A 21,832-nucleotide genomic window follows, 5' to 3' on the forward strand; every position below is an offset into this window, starting at 1 on the left:
AACTCAATTTTGTTTCTTTTTATGGCTGAGTAATATTCCATTGTATATATGTGCCACATCTTCTTTATCCATTCATCCGATGATGGACACTTACGTTGCTTCCATCTCCTGGCTATTGTAAATAGAGCTGCAATGAACATTTTGGTACATGACTCTTTTTGAATTATGATTTTCTCAGGATATATATCCAGTAGTGAGATTGCTGCATCGTATGGTAGTTCTATTTTTAGTTTTTTAAGGAACCTCCATACTGTTCTTCATAGTGGCTGTACCAGTTCACATTCCCACCAACAGTGCAAGAGTGTTCCCTTTTGTCCACACCCTCTCCAGCATTTATTGTTTCTAGATTTTTTGATGATGGCCATTCTGACTGGTGTGAGATGGTATCTCATTGTAGTTTTGATTTGCATTTCTCTAATGATTAATGATGTTGAGCATTCTTTCATGTGTTTGTTGGCAATCTGTATATCTTCTTTGGAGAAATGTTTATTTAGGTCTTCGGCGCATTTTTGGATTGGGTTGTTTGTTTTTTTGTTATTGAGCTGCATGAGCTGCTTGTAAATTTTGGAGATTAATCCTTTGTCAGTTGCTTCATTTGCAAATGTTTTCTCCCATTCTGAGGGTTGTCTTTTGGTCTTGTTTATGGTTTCATTTGCTGCTCCCACATGATTTTTAATGACCTTATAGACTTCCATGGGGGTGGTTATAATTTCTTTCATTTATTTCCAATTGTTGTTTATTTAGGTTGTTTCTAATTTTCTTGATATTGATGAAAATTTTTGTAGATAAAGTTTTGCATGTTTAATTTTTTTTTTTTATCTTCTGTTGTTCTTAGTAAGAAGCTTGACCAGAAGGACAGAACAAAGCTATTACAAGATTTTAAAGATATTGTCCTGGCTATCTAAAAAGTAGTATAGTTTAAATAAAGAACTAATTGGAAAATAAATATTTTAAGGTTATATTCCATTTTTCAAAAGCAGGAAGTTTCAAAAATAGTACAAAGGAAAAAAATAGTTCATAGAGTCCTATGTACCCTTCACTCAGTTTTCCTTAAATGACATCTTATATACTGGTAGTATATTATCAAAACCAGGAAAGTTATATTGTTACATTAATATTAATTAGACTACAGTTCTCACCATTTAAAAAAATCTGTGTGTGTGTGTGTGTGTGTGTGTGTATGGGTAGCCTTTTGCAGTTTTATCCCATGTATAGATTTGTGTAACCAACTCCACAATCAAGATACCGAACTCTTTCATCATCATAAAAGAATTTATTCATGCTGCTTATTTGTATTATCCTTCTTCCGTGTCCCTTTCCTGTCCTCTAGCAACCACTAATCTGTTCTTCATTTCTGTAGTTTTGTTATTTTGCGAATGTTATATAAATCAAATTATATAGTATGAAACTGTCAGGGAGAAAAAACTTTTCGTCTGCCTTCTTAGGTTCAGTGGCTGCGGGCCTGTAAGTTAAACTAATGAAAGACAATTAACAGGAGAAGAAGCATACAGTTTTTATTAATGTTTTACGTACATGAGTATTCTCCGAAAAGAAGTGAAACTCAAAGAAGTGGTTACACTCAGTGACTAATATATCCTTTTTTCAAAAGGAAAGAGGGTTTGGGCTTCAAACACAGACAAAAGCCATGACATTACATTTTAATACATTATATTATTTACTGCTTGTTAAGTGGTATATTTAAAGGTATTAGCTATATGATGTGCTCACCTTCATGCACATTTGAATGTGAATGTGCTAGAATCCGTAGAAATTTTTTGTTCTGAAAGAGTAAAAGATAAGCCAAATTAATCAGTAATCTCTCTGATAAAACCATTTTCTGCTGGTTTAGCATTTTTTCTAAATTTTAACTTTAGTGTTTAAAGTTTTATTTTACTTTTTTAAGAAATGTATAGAGTTTTAAGGATGTCTCAATTAACAAAGCACATTGTACTCTATTTAATTTTTACAGTGAAACATTTGATTTTGCCTGGAATGGCAGAACAGGGATTCGCCAGAGCAGACTATCCAGTAACACCTCCTTGCTTGATAAAGATGGGATATTCGCTAATTCAGCTAGCAGCAAACTCTTGGAGAGAGCCCATGGAATTCTCACGTTAGTATTGATCAATAATGTGGATTGCTTTTTTATGACTGATTTAAAATTTCTGGCTAAAAATGAAGAGAGGTGATCATGAAGCATTATTTTCATGAGTAGAATTTTGAGTGAAACAAGACTCAAAAGTAGTCAGAATTTAGAGCTGTGACAGTCTCCTGTATTATAAAGCTGGTGTTTGTTTTCATCTCACCAGGAGAATCAGACTGAATATACTTATTATGGAGATGACTCCTTATTGCTCTTTAACAGACCCTACATCCAGAGAGAGCAAAAACTGATAGCTCTTTTTAGGATTCCTAGTCTTTAACTGCAGTTGTCCTTTAATTCTGGCAATCCTAACAAATTGGGCAGGAAAATCCCTTATGAAGTGGTGAATGGGGCCATATACAGTTTACCCCTCAACACTGCATGGGTTAGAGGTGCCAACCCTCTGTACAGTCAGAAATTTGTGTGTTTCCTGTAGTCAGCCCTCCATATCCACTGCTCCTTGGTATCTGTGATTCCACATCCACAGATTCAACCAACCTCAGATCAAGTACAGTAACTTGGACAATTAACAAGAGAAGAAGCATACAGTTTTGAAAAAACTGTTGAAAAAAAATTCCACGTATAAGTGGAACTGCACAGTCAAAACCTGTGTTGTTCAAGGGACACCTGTATGGTGATATATAACACTTAACCCAAGCCTGCCATTCCTCCTTACCTGATTTAGAACTGGTTTGAGGACATAGATATAACCATGCATGGTAGAGAAGTAAAAAGTTCTTAGCTAACTATATCAACATATTTCAAACACTTCCAAAGCCTATTTTTTGACCACAGCTAGAAGTGTGACCGAATTGGATTCCTTAATCCCTAAATCATCGCTTAACAGTGTTAATAGGCTCAATTTGTATAAGTCTTGCTATACTCCAGAATTAGTAGGTGAAAGAGCTTAGATTCAAGCCAGGGTCTTCCTGACACCCCAGCCCATGTTCATAATCATTGGGCTTTATTCCCTGTATGTAGCCATTAAAAATAAAAAAGATTTGATATAAGTGTGATACTGAATTATGAATAAGGGAAAAAAGGGCAAAGGAGAATTTTTAATTTCTAAAAATGGAAGATCATGAGTCTTAGTGAAAAGTACATTTTAAAAATTCATGAAATTAGGCATCTATTTAAGTTTAAAATGACAGAAACAATGCCTCTTTAGGTTTAAGAATGCAGAGCCCTGTTAACATCCAAAAGAAAATGAAACTTCAGCTTTGAATGTACATTATGTTACTTATCATTGGGCTTAAATGTGTTTGTACCTGTATTACAGAGCAGGCATCTCTTTTCTTCTCTTATCCTTCCTTCCCAAAGGTGACTGCTTAGTTGAATTAGACAGTGTTTTCATTTAGGCGACCTATAACTTGGAAATGGGTATATAATCTGTTATTTTAGTAGAGATCTTGAAATCATTTGTCTCTACCGTGTTTTTTTTCCCTAATGTATGATTTATCTCTATAGGAGAAACAAAAATTTCAAATCCAAGCCTGGCCTTCCAAAGGTGAGTATTACAAAAAAAATTTTTCTGTTAGTGCCCCATTTCATAATTATTTTTTTATTATTCATGCAAATGATCTTCATAAACAAAAAAAGAAATATCTTATTTGTACCCAAAATAGAGGTTAATTGTTTATATTAAGTTGAAACCATTTTAGAAATAATGCTGGATGTTATGAAATGGCCAGGTTTAATGGTTCAGGTAAATATTTGTGATATGTCCCATTTTCTAGTGTTTGAAGAGCTTCTGAATATAAATGTAAATTTTTGTTGAGTAATTGCATCTTTGCATAAGATCTTTTCATTTCTCCTTGAGTCAGGTTAAGATAAAATTCTGAATTTTATCTGATTTAAAAATAATTTCTAAGTAATGCTTACCTAACTCTCATCATCATTAGCATTAGTTAGCCAGGTTTTTCTGTAAAGGTCCAGTTAGGCTTGCAGGCTTATCTGTTCTGGTCTGTGTTATAATTACTTAGCTCTGCTATCATAGCACAAATGCAGCTGTAGACAATATGTAACTGAATGAGAGTGACTGTATTCCAATAAAACTTTATTTATGGACACTGAAATTTGAATTTCATTTAATTTTCACATGCCATCATATATTATTTAATTCTTTTTGCAACCATATAAATCTTATAAAAACAGTGGGCAGGATTTGACCCAGGGGTTGTAATTTGCCGACTCTAATCTACATTCCAAAATATTTATTAAATTTACTAAAGAAAGAAAAATCTTACTGAGTTTTTCTTTCTCTTGTGCTCTCCCAAAGAAGGAGTCCTGTCGTTTGTAACTTTGTTAATGGGCATAATTTCAAAATTCTAAAAGAACTGAAAAAGAGCTATTTATTGTCATGATTCTCTAGTTCAAGAAAGAAGAAAATGAATCTGTCTTTAATTTTTCCTTCTACTTAAGTCACCTTATATTTCCAAAGAAAATTTAATGTACTGCTGATGTGGTTTGTGGTAGTGACAAATACGTTTTAAGCCACAAAGAAAATTTACCTAAGTGGTTTGTGATTATGGTCTTACATGAAACAATTTTATGTAGAGAGAAAGAGAGGAGACTGCATTCATTGTCAAATATTCATTATCGTTCATTTGTCTTTCTTTTTTCCTTCACTGTCTCTATAGCCTTTTAGTATTTTGAATGCCACCTCTGGACCTAGTGTTTGTGCTGTTCTTTACCCTCTCCTCAAATGGATAAATTATTTCTTTTTAATTGTAGTATAGTTGATTTACAATGTTGTGTTAATTTCTGCTGTACAGCAAAGTGACTCAGTTATACATATATATACATTCTTTTATAACTTCTTAAACTTTACATGATAGACAACAAGAATATGTTGGATACATCTGAAGTGAATGATTCCATTCAATCATCCATCATGGGAATCCCATCTATTTCTCAATCTTTTAAAATTAAATATGGCTAATCTTTTGTTTATTTTAGTGTGTCTTGTGTGTTCAAGTACATATATTTAATATTAGAGAGGCAACATAGTCTGTGAGAATATAGACCTTGGAGTCAAACTGACCTACATTCAAATGATGGATCTGTTACCTGCTCTTTGATTTTTTAAAAAATTAATTAATTATTTTTTGGCTGCGTTGGGTCTTTGCTGCTGTGTGTGGGCTTTCTCTAGTTGCAGCAAGCTGGGGCTACTCTTAGTTGCGGTGGTGCGTGGGCTTCTCATTGAGGTGGCTCCTCTTGTTGCAGAGCATGGGCTCTAGGCGCGCAGGCCTCAGTAGTCGTGGTACGCGGGCTTAAGTAGTTATGGCGCATGGGCTTAGTTGCTCCGTGGCATGTGGGATCTTCCTGGACCAGAGCATGAACCTGTGTCCCCTGCATTGGCAGGGGGATTCTTAACCACTGCGCCACCAGGGAAGTCCCTGCTCTTTGATTTTTGGAGTTAGTTCTCGAACTTGTCTTAACCTCTGTCTCTTCATTTGTAATGTGGAGGATAATATATGTTAGGATGAGAGATATATATTTGGTATGTGCATGATTAGTATTCAATAAATAATAAATATTTTCTTCATATTTGCTGCCAGAATGTTAGAGCTGAAGCTGTGGCTTATCTGTGTACATACATGTAGGCATGATGTGTGCTTTGTTTAGTAACCTCACTCTTCATCTTACTTTCCTACTCTTCTTTAAATATGCCTTATTTTTTCTAATTATGCTTAATGAGTGTTTGTGTTTTGCTTGTTTCTTTCAGTCCACTTCAAACCAAGGCAAAACAAGTATATATTAATAAAATTAAAGTGGTGGGCTTCCCTGGTGGCGCAGTGGTTGAGAGTCCGCCTGCCGATGCAGGGGACACGGGTTCGTGCCCTGGTCTGGGAAGATCCCACATGCCGCAGAGCGGCTGGGCCCATGAGCCATGGCCGCTGAGCCTGTGCAGCCGGAGCCCGTGCTCCTCAACGGGAGAGGCCACAACAGGGAGAGGCCACAACAGTGAGAGGCCCGCGTTCCTCAAAAAAAAAAAAAAATTAAAGTGACAGATCCTATATCCTCATTGACTATGGTCATTTGCTGATTAAATATTTTGGTTGCGTTAAGTTAGTTTTAGGTGATGTGGAAGGAAGCAACAGAAGTGTAGATAACCTGAACTTCTTTTCCCTTTTGCGAAATCTACAGCCACTTTCTTACCTTGAGTATGAATCATTATTGTACGCATCCCTACAACTTTTATCGCTACTGGAAATAAGATTCAGTCACCTGTATTAAGGGCGCCTCATTTTATTGATATAGGTAGGATTTAGAATGCTTTATTTTTATTACAGCTCTGAATAAACACAGGCAAATATTCAACACATATAATCCAACAGCCCTTAGCCTTCTGTTAATATAGCTCTGTTTTGATAGTTCTTTCCATTTCTCTCCTAGAGAGTACTTTCCCTCTCATACCTTGAAACCATCACTTCTATTAAATATACCTTTCTAATATGATCTACCTTTAAATTTTCAGTCTTTTACTGACAGTTCCCTTGTTGTACATTTCTACTTTGACACCCTGCTCATCTCTCAGACTTGATCCCCAAAGCTATTTTGGTTTGTCACTCCCCTACTGAATTTTTGTAGTCACTCAGGCTCAAACGTTGAAGGTAAGTTTATTGTGCATTTTAGTTGTCTTTAACAACATGAGCAATATCTTCTTAATCTTTGTGGCTACAGCACCTTGCACAGCAAGCAGTAAATAATTGTTTGAAAAAGAATGAACTGACTAATCTTAATAAGCTAAACAATGAAGATGGAATTAAGAAAGGAATAAAGTAGATAATGAACAGAAGACCTAAGAAAGGAATTAACTCCGTATCTGTTTTCTGCTAGATCTTGGGCCCACAGTTCAGTTCTTGGTTTTTGTCACATCATACTGGACTATTGAAGCTGTCCCTTGACTGGATTTATCTCTCTCTTGCCTCCTTAGCCTCCTGTCTTCCACATTGTTCTGCTCCGCCTTGTCTCTCCTTTCTTCCTTGCCCTGTTTTATCTTCTTCATAAATCTTAATAACCCTCAGATTATCATTTATTTTTTAATTTCCTTATAGTCTGTTTCCCTGTACTTGAATGCAATGTATTCCTGGCACTTAGAACAGAATCTGTAGTAATCACTGAATATTTGTTGATAGATCTAATCATGGTGAGTTTTGTGGACAAGAGACTGGTCTCCAGTTGCTGAGGAAACATTGTTCAAAAATCATTACTTGCTAACCATTCGTTCATTTATCCAAACTAATATTTATTGAGTTTGCAGTACCAGACACTGTTCTAGGCATTGGAGGTGCTGAGATAAACAGTCCAGTCAGAGAATCCTTGCTCTCTCATAGTGATTCTTTTAGAGAAAGAGAAAAAAATACACAACTAAACAAAAGATGATTTAGATGATATTATGTGCAAAGAGGAAAATAAAATGACATATTATTGATTTAGATGGGGGCTGCCTTTGGGGTATTTAAGAAAATAGCTTTATGAGAAAGCTTGGGTATTTAAGCTATAAGATGAATGCTAAGAAAAATCAAGCAATGTAAAGGTCTAGCTATAGAGTATTCCAAGCAAATGAAAAGATTGGAAAGACCTTGAGATAAGAATGAATGTGGATTTTTTTTTGTTTTTACCTTTCTAATTAAACTCCTTGATGGGAAGGACTTTTTAGTAGTTTAAAAAAAAATAGTTACTTGTATTTTTCACAGTTCATCTGACCCTTTTTCACATAGTGACATTTAGTAATTAATTTTACCATTGCTTTAGATATGGTTTATAAAATGCAACCATTTCCGAGGTCTTTTTATCAGAATATCTTAAATGTTTGGGGGGGGGCAATAATTTTAGGCTTCGGTGCTAATTTCATTTTACTTATGGGTAAACCACACAATTCTTCTAATTGAGTCCTGACCAGTATGTAAAATTATTTTTTTCTTAATATACAATGAATCTTTTTGTAAGAATTCAAAAATACTAATAAAAATTAAGTATAAACTCTCAAAATTCAATATACACATGTACTATATATATTTACATATATATTATTGTTTTGTGTGGGGTTTTTTGGTCAAGAGTATTTGCAGATATTTTTCCACGTCAGTAAATATAGGTTACAGTATTTTTAGGAGCTGTATAGTATTCAGTTGTGTGAATGAAGCATACTTTATGAAAAAAATTCTGTATAGTTCCTTATTGCTTTTGTTTAGAATTTTCCACTATTTTTTTGAAGTACATTGTCAGAAATAACATTCAGAGCTCTCCTTAGATAAATATGTAGACGTGAAATGGTTTATCAGAAAGATTATAATGATTTGCATTCCTAAGAACAGTGCATAAATATGCCTATTTCATGTATACTGGGTTTTATCAGCCTTTACTATGTTTGCCAATCTGATGTGCAGAAAACCTCCTTAAAAGAAAATGTGTATTTCTTTGATTAAAAGTGAGATTGATTGTCATTATGTTACTTGTCATTTATATTTTGAGAATTGCCTGTTGAAGTCTTGTGCTCATTTATTATCACTGGATGTATTTTTTAAAGGATTTTTTTTACAGTTCTTATATACGGATAATAAATCTTTGTCATTATTGAAAATATTTTTTCTTAGGTGGAATTGTTGAAATGTGTATTGTACTTAATGCCACTTGGAAGTTTTTATTTTTTAATGTTTATCTTGTCAAAATTAATATTTCTTAGTCTTTTAATTTGTCATACTTGTAACTGAATTCTGTGCTTCTCATACAATAAAACTTTTACTACTTTTTAAATAACATATGCGGTTGCACAACTGTATAGATACATTTTTTCCATTGACAAACACAGCCATAAATTAGTAGGATTTTAAAAACTGATTAATGATTAGGTAAAAAAAGCTCCAAAATACTTTATTAGTGTCCTGTTTTGTATTCTTTAGTTGCTTTATGTGTAACTTATATCTTATTTTTAAGATTAATAATTAGGACCTCAGGATGCGGGTTGATAGGGACTACATTTTCTTTTTTTCTGTGTACGTGTTCCTGGCTTACCTACAATATAGCCCAGGGATTGAATTTATTATCTGTGTGAGTCGGGATTCAGTTGCAGATAACTAACAACCGTAGATATTAAGTAGAAAGGGACTTTATTCAAAGAGGTGTTTACAGAAGTCATCAGAAGTATTAAAACAACGGAGCAGAACTGACCTCAGCTGTACTCAGAAAGCTAGGAAATGAGGAAGTCACTATCACTGGTGCTGCTTCCAGGCTCATACCACCTGTGGTGTATGTAATCCAGGAATCAAGAAGAAGCTGCTACAACTGTTGGCTTCGGGGCTAAGGTGCTTTTACTAGAGTTGCAGTGACAACACAAATGCCCTGCACTCTGCCTCACAACACTTTAAAAAGTAGTGCCTGGGCACTGGGACCACCGAAAACTTAAGTACTTCTGTGTACATGTTTGCCAGCAGAAACAAGCTAGTAGCCAAAGCCTCTGCCTTAGTTAGACCTTCCCAGTTTCACGTGTGGGAATTGATGAACTTAAATCACATCCAGAACCTGAGATGTAAGAGAGTTTGGGAAATGTAGTTTCTTTTTAGCTGGTAAGCTTCTGTAAGAAAGCAGAAGGAGGGTAAAAATGGACATTGAATATTAATCCCTCATATTCACCACAGTCATTATATGCATGAATAATGAAAACTGGCTTACAATTTTGTTTTTCCTATTCTTAGATTAATTTATATGAAGAATTTGATTTTTTTCCCCTGCTTTTCAGCACTTGCTAGAAGTAAAGTCTTTAAAGCACCTGACAAGACTGACCCTACAGGATCGCATTACCAAGTCTCTTCTTCATTTGCACAAGAAGAAGAAACCTCCCAGCATCAGTGCCCAGTTTCAGGTTGTTTTCTGTTCTACCTTTTTTTCCTTTTATTTTTAACAAAGAGGAATTTGTTTTGTTCAGATTGACATTGTAAGATCAAAGTGATCTGCAAGATACCTGAATGGGATATGATTCATGTGACTAAAAAGCTATACTATAATGGTCATTTTGGATGGAAGTACCAAAGATGGGGAAAAAATGTCAAGTGCTTTTGTTTTTCATCCTTGTATCTCTGGATAGTGCATATCCCAAAGAGTAATTTATTATTTTCAGTGTGAGGAGAAAAGCATCAGAAAATTGACTGCCCAGATATGGTCACTGTTAACATAATGATGTATATTTCTCCCTATATATTTAAACCTCATGCTACTGCCATCAACATTTAACTCAATGGAATTGTAAGTTTTTTCTTGTTTATTTTAGTTTTGTGTATATAGGAATCCAGTTCCTTTCATTGTAACTGGGCATTTAGGAATAAATATGATCATAATAAATTAACCAAATAACCTCCAGAATAACTTTACAAAATTCTCTTCGAATTCTTCCCATTCTTCTCAAATCATCTCTAACATTCTATTCATTTGCTAGATATTTATGAAAAAGAGCTGAAAATTTTAAAGGAAACAGTGCTTTACATAATTTTACTCTACCTCATGCTTTTATCACAGAAGTGTTGTTCACTGTTAACTAAAAATTTCTTTATCTGCCGATAGCTGTACTTCTATGTTATCACGTTTTTCAATGCTCCTGTTGATTTTTTTTTTTTTTTTTTTTTTGCGGTACGTGGGCCTCTCACTGTTGTGGCCTCTCCCGTTGCAGAGCACAGGGTCCGGACACGCAGGCCCAGCGGCCATGGCTCACGGGCCCAGCCGCTCCGCGGCATGTGGGATCTTCCCGGACCGGGGCACAAACCCCTGTCCCCTGCATCGGCAGGCGGACTCTCAACCACTGTGCCACCAGGGAAGCCCCAATGCTCCTGTTTAATCCAGGATACCTGAATGTAAATTATCTCCTAACATATCACTGGATATGATCTTGTTTGATTTATAAGCACAGTTCTTCAAACTGTAGGCTAGAAATGTCATTTTATTTTAGACAATTTTCACGGTAGGCCTAGACAAAAATTTGATTCTATAAAAGCTACTTGGTCAAAGTGCTCTTTAAAAAAATAAAAAAAGACAAGATCGAAGAGCCAAACAACTTATAACTTATTAGGTGCTAATAAAGTTAAAGGAAAGACAATTGAATATATAATGGAAGCTCGGCCATGAATTTAAAAAAAATCCTTCTTAAATCACAATCCTATGGGTTAATGGTATTTGATTATTTAAAAAAAGAGAGAGATGTTGCTTGACCAGACAGGTCTGTCTATACCTCGGTGGTGTCTTCACATCCCAAAGTTTGGGTTTTCACTTTATGGATTTAGAAATGCAAAGATGAATTTACAGGGAACAAAAATATCATGCTGACTGATAAACTATAAACACTGCTGTAAAACAGCAGTATCAAAGTTTATTAATATACAATGAGAAATAAGAGTCATAGGCAGACTTGTTATAATTGTTAGTTCATGATCACATTTCCTCGTGATTAGCAGATCAAGGTGGGAAGCCAAATTCTGATCAATAGGTAACGTGGTGAGCTTGGTATCTGAAAAGGAAGCATTAATCTCATAATTATGAAGGGTAGAACCATTAAGCTGTTGTGTCCTTTATTTTGTTACCTTGGATCTTTTACAGGTGCCTGTATACCAAACTCAGACTTTAATCTGAAGAGTACACATTATAGCTACTACAATAAAACTTTGTTATAATTACAATCCTATCATGTCCCTTAAAATCCCCCAAATTCAGGAATTATGGATATTTTCAAATTAAATTCATGTATTGTGTTTAACATTTGCAAAAAGAGTCATCTTTAATGTTTCTAATACATTGTTAAGTATTATAAAAGTAATGAGTACTATATTCTCCAGATCCTTTACTAAAAATTTATATACATACATTATTTTTCCTCCAATTCTGTGAGATAAATACTGTCATTCTTATTGTACAGGTGAGGAAATTAGAAGTGATGGAGATAGATGGCACCCAGCTGTCTTTGACTTCATACACTTCTTGTGAATGAATATTTACTTTCATCAGAATGAAATCATAGAACTCATGAAGGATTAACCGATACAGGAATTGCCCTTCTGCTATAAACAACTAGAAAACTGGACAAAAGATAAGAATAGAATGTTTTTAGATATTAGACAGTAAGCACTGCAGGATTATGATCCCTGAGAAGAGGGAAATAAATGAGGCAAGTCCCAGGTTACTGCATAAAGGCAATTTGCTATAGCCCAGGGAGAGGGAATCCAAACAAATGCCAAGGTTTTGCTCTGGACCTGCCCTCACAAAGCGTAATAAAAGCAAGTCTTGAAAGAATCAGAGTGATCCTTTATAACTTAACAGCCCCAGGGGAAAATGTCTGTTGCTCTTTAAAGGAATATAACAAAATCCAACAATGTAAAATCACACTAGCATCCAATCTGAAATTACTAGGCATGCAAAGAATCAGGGAAAAAACAACCCATAGCAAGGGAGAAAAAAATCAATCATTAGAAACAGATCTAGGGACTTCCCTCCTGGTGCAGTGGTGAAGACTCCATGCTCCCAGTGCAGGGGGCCGGGGTTCTATCCCTGGTCAGGGAACTAGATCCACATGCATGCTGCAACTAAAAGTTTGCATGCTACAACTAAGGAGCCTGTGAGCCGCAACTAAGGAGCCTGCCTGCTGCAACTAAGACCCAGTACAACCAAATAAATAAATAAATATTGAAAAATGAAAAAGAAACAGATCTAAAAATGACAGAGATTATGGAAATAGCATTTAGATGAGGATCTCAAAATAGCTATTATAAATCATATAAATATGTCCGAAGAAAAACATGAATAATGATGAGAAGAAAATAGAAGATATGAAAAAGACTCACATGGAACTTTCAAAGATTAAAAATGTAATATTTGAAAATAAAAATAAGCTAGATGGGATTAACACCTATTTGCCGAAGTAGTGAATTAGAAGTTACATTTACTTTAAAATAAAGTGCAGAGAGAAATAACAAAGATGGAAAAAATGAAAAACAGCATTAGTAACTTGTGGGAAAATATTAGATCATTGAACATAGGTGTAATTGGCATCTAAGAAGGAAAGTCAAGAGAGGGGGATACAGAAAAAAATTTGAAGAAATAATGACCTAAATATTTCCTTATTTTTATGAATAATATAAGCTCAAAGATCAAAGAATCTCACCAAATCCCAAGCAGAACAAACCTAAAAACACCAATACACATCACATCAAAGTGCTAAAGCCAGTTAAAAAGGGAAAATTTTAAATACAGCCAGTGAAAAAAAGACAACATTTATGTGCCATGAAATGAATATAAGAATAACAGTAGGTTTCTCATCAGAAACTATGAAAGGCAGAATTCAAGAGTAGTATTTTCAAAAAACTGAAAGGGGGAAAAAAAACTGTCACTCTAAAATTCTATGCACGTGAGTGTTGAAGGTTATATAGAGACTTTTTCAGACAAAAGTTGAGAGAATGCATTGCCAGGAAGTATACATTATAAGAATGTTAAGTTTGGGATAAAAATGATGAGAAAACCATAGATTTTGGATCTATACAAAACACTAAGATTGCCAGAATGATAGAAGTGTAATTAACTATCATAAATACTTTTTCTCTTCTTTTAATTTTTTAGAAAGATAATTGACTATAGAAGAAAAAAATAATAATATATTGTGAGGTAGAAATAAAATGTATGACAAAAGTAGCACAAAAGGGAGGGGCTAAATGTAAGTTTATACTGTTGTAAAGTTACAGCATTACCTGAATACTGTACACTATACAGGTAATGGTGTAGCATTATTTGAAGGCAGACTGTGATATGTTAAAGATATAAAGTCTTGAGAAATCCTTAAAAAAATAAAAGCTTATCATAGGTAATGAGCTAATAGCAGAACTAAAATGGAATCATAAAATACAGGTGATCCTTGATTGAACTGCAGGGGTCCACTTACACATGGAATATTTTTCAATAGTTACACTGCAGTTTTACACGGTCAGTGGTTGGTTGAATCTGAGGATTTGAACTCCAGGTAGGGTGGAACCAAGTATACCGGGGGCCAACTTTAAAGTTACATGTGGGTTTTCAACAGCACAGAGGGTCAGTACCCCTAACCCCTGTGTTGTTCAAGCGTCAACTGTATACTCAATTTTAAAAAGACAGGATAAAAGAAAGAGCAGATTAAACAAATACAAACAAATAACAAGGTGGTAGACCATATGTATATTTTTCTTACTTCAGTGGTTAGGTAAATAGCCACCCTCACCCTACTCTGGATTATTCTCTTTTGAGACTTTGTCTACTGCCAGCAAATGTTAGTATCCTTTTAGCCACCAGGCTGTCAAATTAAGTAGCTAAAGTCTTAAGTTATGAGCGAGATGATGCAACTTGATCATAAGGCAAAAACTATGCATTGTTTTTGCATAGAGCTGTATATGAAAGGAGGCCACTTCATAGGTGCCATGTGTCTGCTCAATTAATGCTTTGAAAGGAGTTTTGTGGCTTTCTCTTAGGATAATAGGTCATGCACATGCTGCTGCTGTTATATCTGCTGAAACGTGGATAAAACTACTGCCCCTCTCTTGGCCTGACAAGACACGCATGCCTAGCTGCTCAGAGACCCACAGATTGCTGGGAAATATATCCACCACTACATCATTAGTCAGTGTAGTCCTTTGCTTGTAGTGGTGGAAATTCTAAGTGTTTCTCTTCCTTGGCTAAGGGTTTTTCTAACTTTGGGTTTTTTGGCAGAAATCTGAATTCTCTGTGTAAAGGCCCATCGGTTTGAAGAAAATAATCTACTTCTAGTTCTACCTCTGGAACTAAGAATTAAGTCATTACACAAACTCAACCAAGCTGATTTTTATTCTCGAATATGTATCTATGTATTCTGTTTTCTACAGTAGATACATATTGGTTTTATAGTGAGAGGAAAAGATGTCTAAAGAGGATTATTTTTTTCAAAGGTGGTTTATTTATAGCAGCAGAAAGTGAACCAGTGGTTGCCTGGGACACTGGGCGGGGGCAGTTATTGACTGCAGATGGGCAGGAGGGGACCTTTTGAGGGGATGCGTGGAAGATTTCTGAATCTGGATTGTAATGATGGTTGCACAATTGTATAAATTTACTAAAAAAATCATTGATCTATGCACTACAATGGATACATTTTTATAGTATGTAAATTGTAATTCAATAAAACTGTTAAACACAAACTCACTACTAAGAGAATGAAAGGGCAAGCTACAGGGTATATGCATATACTTGTAATAAAACTGAAAAAAGACCTTATATGTGGAAAATATGAAAAATCACAAATCAGTTCTTGAAAAGACAACCTAATAGAAGTGGGCAAAAGTCTTGAACAAGCAAAACTGTCTTATATCAAAAGATGTTATCCAAAAGGCCAATAAGCCTATCAAATACATCCTCAATATTATTTATTATTCATCAGGGAAATGAAAATTAAAACTGCCTATAAGGCAATAATACTACACACTTTCCAGCATGGCTGAAATAAAAAAGGTTGATTATGCAAAGTATTGGCAAGGATGTAGAGCAACCAGAATTTTTATACACTGCTATTGAAATATAAATTGATGCAGGCATTTTGGAAAACGGTTGAAAGACATGTAGAAGATTGTTCATAGCAACTTTATTCCTAACAGCCCAAACCTGAGCAGCCAGATATCCATCCTAAACAGATAATTTAACTGTGGTATAGTCATATAATGAATCACTACTATATAGTGCTGAAAATGTACAAGATACAATTGTATGCAACAAATACAAGATAGTACATAGTGTATCTTTCTCTTTATATAAAGTTTAATAGCAGGTAGACTGACTTACCATCTTGGAAGTAAGGATAATGGTTACCCTTGGTTGAGGTGTGGAGGGTGGAGGCAGGTAGCCTATGTACAGTGATCTTGCTAAGTTCAGTGGGATGGAGCACAGAGGGACTTCTAAGGTTCTAATATTTTATTCATTGATTTGAGCTCTGGTTTCAAGAGTGTATTCCCTTTGTGAAAATTCATCATACTGCATATTTATGATTCAAGCATTTTATATTTTGTGTATTATATTACAGTAACACACACGAAAAGAACACCTAAAAGTAAGAAAATGTGTATGTTGATGTAATATATATGACAGCAATAACAGGAGTCTATGTGATTGTAAGCCTTCTAAATTTTACTTGAAATCATAAAATATTGACTCTAAGTATACTGTGCGGTTAGGTTAGTATATTGTTATCCGTTGAGCAGACACACACAAAAAACAATACAAAGAGATGTAGCTGAAAAGCCAATAGATAAATAGAATACTAATAAACAAAATATGTTATCTGACTGTAATTAAACCAGAAATCAATAAAATAAAGATAACAATCCCCAAATATTTGGCAAATTAAAAAGACATCTAAATAAAACATGAGTCAAAGAGGAAGGACAATTTAAAAAATATTTTAAATGGAATGAAAATAAAATATCACAGTTTGTGCAGTGCAGCTAAATCAGTACTCCAAGCTTAATTTATAACATTAAATGCTCTTATTAGAAAAGGAGAAAGGCCTTAAGTCAGTAGTCTAAGCTTCTACCCTAAGAAACTGGAAAAAGAAAAACATTAAACCCATAGCAAGCAGGAGTGAAATGATAAAGTAGAAATCATCAGTGAGATCGAAAACAGAAAAATAATAGAGAAAAACCAATGAAATAAAAAAACTGGTTCGTTGAAAATATCAGAAAATTTATAAACCTCCAGTCAGACTAATCTGGAAAAAAGAGGCAAAGCACAAATTATCAGCATCAGGAATGAAAGAGGGAACATCACTACATATTCAAACATTAAAATTGAAGCAGGGGATTACTACCTTCCTGGATACCCTACTGGATGTTTTCCCAAAGTTACTCTGAGACTGCATGAGTTTGAATAAAGTTGTTTCATGAAATGTGAAGAAAGGTAAAAAATTTATTATAGACTTAGATTACTATAAAATATATCTGCAGTATTTACTATTGCCAGTCTGTCAGCTTTAAGGTTAAACTGCCATCCTCGTCCTTAACTGGCCTCAGTTTAATCAGTATGGCAGTGTATACAATGTGCTTTTCAGAAACAAACCTATTTCTATGTATACCAATTTTTTTTGCTTATTTTACCAACATTGTTGTTTATATTTATAAACCATTCGTTGCCAGTTTGCAATGAGAGTAAGTGCTAATTATATTGCTTTGTATTGCAGGCCTCATTAAGCAAGCTGATGGAAACACTTGGTCAAGCAGAACCATATTTTGTAAAATGCATTCGCTCTAATGCCGAAAAGGTAAAAATGTCTGTAAATAAGAGCTTCTAGCTCAGCTTACTTCAAACCTAGCTTTAAATTCTAAGAATAAGTGGCGGGGAAGAGCTATCTATAATCTTTGTAAGGAAAACAGTGTTCTATATTTTCTATGAATATTCTTCTTATTTCCTCACTTAGCTGCCTGAAAAGTATTCATATGGGCTCAATTTAGCATCTCCTAGAATTTAGCATCTCCTACAGAAGCAAAAATCTCTTGAAATTCCATCATATAAAAGAATTTTATGCAACTTTTGTTACCCGTACCAAGGTTAATCTCTCTTGTTTAGATATAAGGTATCAGTTATTCTTACAGAACTTGCGTGGCATTTTTCATGTTTAGAGATACTTGTCTCTTCAAAATAGGGAAGATACTCAACATTCTTGATTTCTTCTTGTTTTTATATGACAGTTCCCCTTATTAGAGCTTTGCAAAATATATCTGTTAAGTGTGAACAGTTGTCATCTTTATGTCCATCATAGGAAAAAAATAGTTCTAGCCCAAACTGCTAAAATGTCATAGGAATTAGGTTCAGCTTTCTTAATTCTTGATAAGCAGTCTCTAGCTCTGCTAGTTATAAGCTTTGTGATCTTAGATGAGTTACTTAACCTTTCTATGCCTTAAATATTTTCATCTGTGCAACAATATACTGGAATTGTAGGACCAACCTCATAGTGTTTTGTGAATACATATGAGTCAATACCTATAAAGTACTTAGAATGTTCCTGGCCCATACTAAGCACTTAGTAAGCGTTAGCCATTCTTTTATAGTGACAAAAGAGGAAACCATTTTATTTACAGTTAAATAGAAGTTTGAGTCCCTGTTATTCTTGCTATGCGAAGCATTCAATTAATGAAGTATTTAAGGGCACAGAATAAGTACTAAATAAATATTAACTGCTATTATTATTTAACGTAAGTTGCCCACTTGACTTTTTTTCTTTTTTTTGACAGCTGGTATGCCCCATCTTTCTGCAGGAAAATATTTAGGATTGCCTTAGTGGATCATTGAAAATAGTATTTAGAGAATCGGGAGAAATATCAGAAGCTCCAAATACAGCCTCTTTTGAATGTCTAAAAATATGCCTATGAGATACCTAGGAGTGACAAAGTGTCATGACTGGTGATGATCGAATGCCTCCCTTTAGCCTCTTCCCTATTGATGCTTATACAATGAGAGATCAATTCTCAGGGATTATAGGAATTTTTTGTTTTTCAATGTGTCATACCAGTATCATCAGCAAAAACTAGGGAAGTAAACTTCTTTTAACCTTGTACTAGTCATACAAGAAGAAATATGTCAGCTCTCAAGTTAACCAAGGCAACTGGAAGAGTGTGGGGTAAGTCGTTTCTGAGTGAGATTGTAGATAAAATCTTACTTAATAAAAATATAGACAGTCTTGACTATGTATAAGTAGGTTAATCTTGTTACAAATTTTATAGTGACTAGACCGTGTGGCCTGTGGGCAACTACATTCCTTTTGAGCTTTGAAGGCCCTCTTCTTCTGCAAGTAGAGAAGCCTGGAAGCTTGTGTCTCTTTTTTCCTTTTGGTCAGGCAGTTAGAACTTTTCTGAAGCTACCAGCTGGGGAGGTAAGATTGTCCCCTTACCTCTGCTGTATCTTAACCAGACAGCCTCCAGTCAATTCCTAGATATTCAAAACTTAACTACACTTATAAGACAAACATTAATTTGGAGATCTGTTTTCCTGGGTTAATCTTTTTTCCATTTGCTTTGTTTTAGTTGCCATTAAGGTTCAGTGATGCCTTGGTACTTAGACAGCTTCGGTATACTGGGATGCTGGAGACAGTTCGAATTCGCCAATCAGGATACAGCTGCAAATATTCTTTCCAGGTTATGCTTTTATAGTGATATTTAAATATATTTGTACATCAAGTAAATTATTCCTATGCCTTGCTTATTTTTTATTTGGGTCTCACTTGTTGTTTATTTCTCCTGATTCTTCCTTTACATTCTGTCTTTTGTATACAGAATAGAAGAGGGATAGAGAATACTCATTTCCATCGAATGACAACAATCTCATTAAGCTTGTGTTGTAATAGAATCCACTACTTGGCTGTTCTCATTTGATCTGAATGTTTGTTAATATAAGTTTACTCATAACATGGCATTTCTTCACACTGATTACGCCAGTAATTGAAATACTTCAATCAGAACTATCTAGTTCAAAAGAAAAGATCCCATTTGATTTTTCCTAAAGTCTTCTCAGCAGGATTTTCTTACATAGGAGGCTGCCAGCAAGGCTCACAACTGTTCTCATCAGCTACTGCTGCTATGGATATAGAAATTATTTTGAAGCTTTTCAGCAGCTGAGCAGGTCTTTACTGTTGAGTGAAAGCTTTATTCTCAGTTGTACCCAGAAATAGCTGTCACCTTTGCTTATTTTTCTGCTAAAAAGTTCAGATTTTTGTTAAATAACCTTTTCTTTGGTCTTTAGTACAGCTTTCTCAAAGGGAGAATTAGCTTCTGCCCTTCTTTTTTTCTTTCATTCCCCTTTGATAACAGAATATGTAGGAATCACTGTCTCCCCCCACCATTTTACTAATTAACCTTTTGAAATATTTTAAATTAACAAGTAAATTCTTGGTTTCACACTGTTTAAAATAATGAGAAAAAGATCAATAAAAGGACAATTAGCTAATTTAGGATTTTGTTTACATATGATTCTTTTGTGATTTTACAACATTTTCTTTTCACTTTTCAGGATTTTGTGAGCCATTTCCACGTACTTCTTCCCCGAAATATTATTCCATCCAAATTTAACATTCAGGATTTCTTCAGGAAAATAAATCTTAATCCAGATAATTATCAAGTTGGAAAATCCATGGTAAATATAATATATACAGCTTTTGCCAGATTGAGTGCATTTTTGTATATAAGGAATAATGGCAGTCTTTGCCGAGGAGAATGTTTGTAAGAAAGATAGTGTACCATATATCATAAGGAAATCGATTAGGCCAAGATTTTTACTTAATAATATAGTCAGTATTAATCAAATAGATTATGGCCAATGCTCTAGTGCTGCCTATAATTTTAACTGCTTAAAAAGCATTTCTTCCTAGGTATTGCACTGTAATTATCAACTCAATTTGTCTAAAGTGACCTTATCCAGATTCCCCTACTGTCTTTAACTAATCAGCTAGTCTTTTCCTCTGTCACCTTTCTTCTAGTTTCTTAGGCTAGAAACCATAACCATATTTTGGCTTACCCTTCACTTTAATCATTTTACAAAGTTCTGTTTCTGTTTTTTTCCTTATAAATGTTTCTCACATCTCTCCCTTTTTCTCCATTCTTACTGTTTCCATTTTAGTTCTGTTTTGTAGCTCTCACACATTTCTCTTACAGTAAACAGATCCATCATCTAATGCCAGTCTATTTTTTATTCAATTTAACTCACTCTACCCATAGTATCAAATCATCATCTTAATATACTTTATGTCAGCCTCCTGCTCAATAAAAATCCCCTTATAATTTTCTCATTAAATCTAAACATCTTTCTCTTTTTCAAGAACCTCCATGTTGTGATGTCACACTGTTTTTTTCTTTTTTTTAAATAAATTTATTTATTTATTTACTTTTGGCTGCAGTGGGTCTTTGGTGTTGCGCACAGGCGGACTCTCAACCACTGCGCCACCAGGGAAGCCCCTATTCATTTTTTTATAAAATTTTTTTTTTTACATTTTTAGAAATTTATTTATTTGGCTGTGTTGGGTCTTACTTGCGACAGGCGGGATCTTCGTTGTGGCGCACAGGCTTCTCTCTAGTTGTGGCACATGGGCTCAGTAGCTGTGGCACGTGGGCTTAGTTGTGCCATGACATGTGGAATCTTAGTTCCCCGACCAGGGATCGAACCCACATCCCCTGCCTTGGAAGGTGGATTCTTAACCCCTGGACTACCAGGGGAGTCCCTGTACCTTTATTCTTATTTCCAACTCCTTGTTTTGCTCAGGTGGAGTCCTCTGTCTCTTGCCCTGAATAGCTTACTGTTTTCCTCTTTGGGTATCTAATATCTATCTGTACTTTCTAAGAACATTTTTAAATTTTTGACAAAATGGGAAGTGATGGATATGTTAATTAGATTGTGGTAATCATTTCAAAATGTTTATACATACATCAAAACATCACATTGTACACCTTAAATATATACAGTTTTTAATATCTACCTGCTCTTAATGTTGAAGTGTAAATCCTGTTTCCAAAGGGACTATGTCTAAGTTATCTTTGTATCCCCCTAAATTCCTAAAGATTTATAATAGAATGAAGGAGTAAATAAGTAAACTGATAAATAGCTTTGGGCAGCAAGAAGCCTTTGACGCATGCTGGGTTTTAAAAATACTTATCGTTATTGGTTTATTCATATTATGATCAA

General features: G+C 34.6%; 1 protein-coding gene across 7 annotated transcripts in view; it reads left to right on the plus strand.

Moving 5' to 3' along the window:
• The window catches only part of MYO9A (myosin IXA), a 266,751-nt gene that overhangs the window by 158,992 nt on the left and 85,927 nt on the right, over positions 1-21,832 (plus strand). For all 7 annotated transcript variants that reach the window (XM_024761731.1, XM_024761733.1, XM_024761735.1 and 4 more), the window contains 6 exons: positions 1,970-2,113; positions 3,611-3,650; positions 9,888-10,010; positions 17,346-17,426; positions 19,186-19,296; positions 20,168-20,290. In XM_024761731.1, coding sequence (XP_024617499.1) covers positions 1,970-2,113; positions 3,611-3,650; positions 9,888-10,010; positions 17,346-17,426; positions 19,186-19,296; positions 20,168-20,290 — 622 coding nt within the window. The remainder of the gene's footprint in view (positions 1-1,969; positions 2,114-3,610; positions 3,651-9,887; positions 10,011-17,345; positions 17,427-19,185; positions 19,297-20,167; positions 20,291-21,832) is intronic.

Source organism: Neophocaena asiaeorientalis, unplaced genomic scaffold, assembly GCF_003031525.2.
Source record: "Neophocaena asiaeorientalis asiaeorientalis breed wild unplaced genomic scaffold, Neophocaena_asiaeorientalis_V1.1 scaffold54, whole genome shotgun sequence".
Lineage (NCBI taxonomy): Eukaryota > Metazoa > Chordata > Mammalia > Artiodactyla > Phocoenidae > Neophocaena > Neophocaena asiaeorientalis.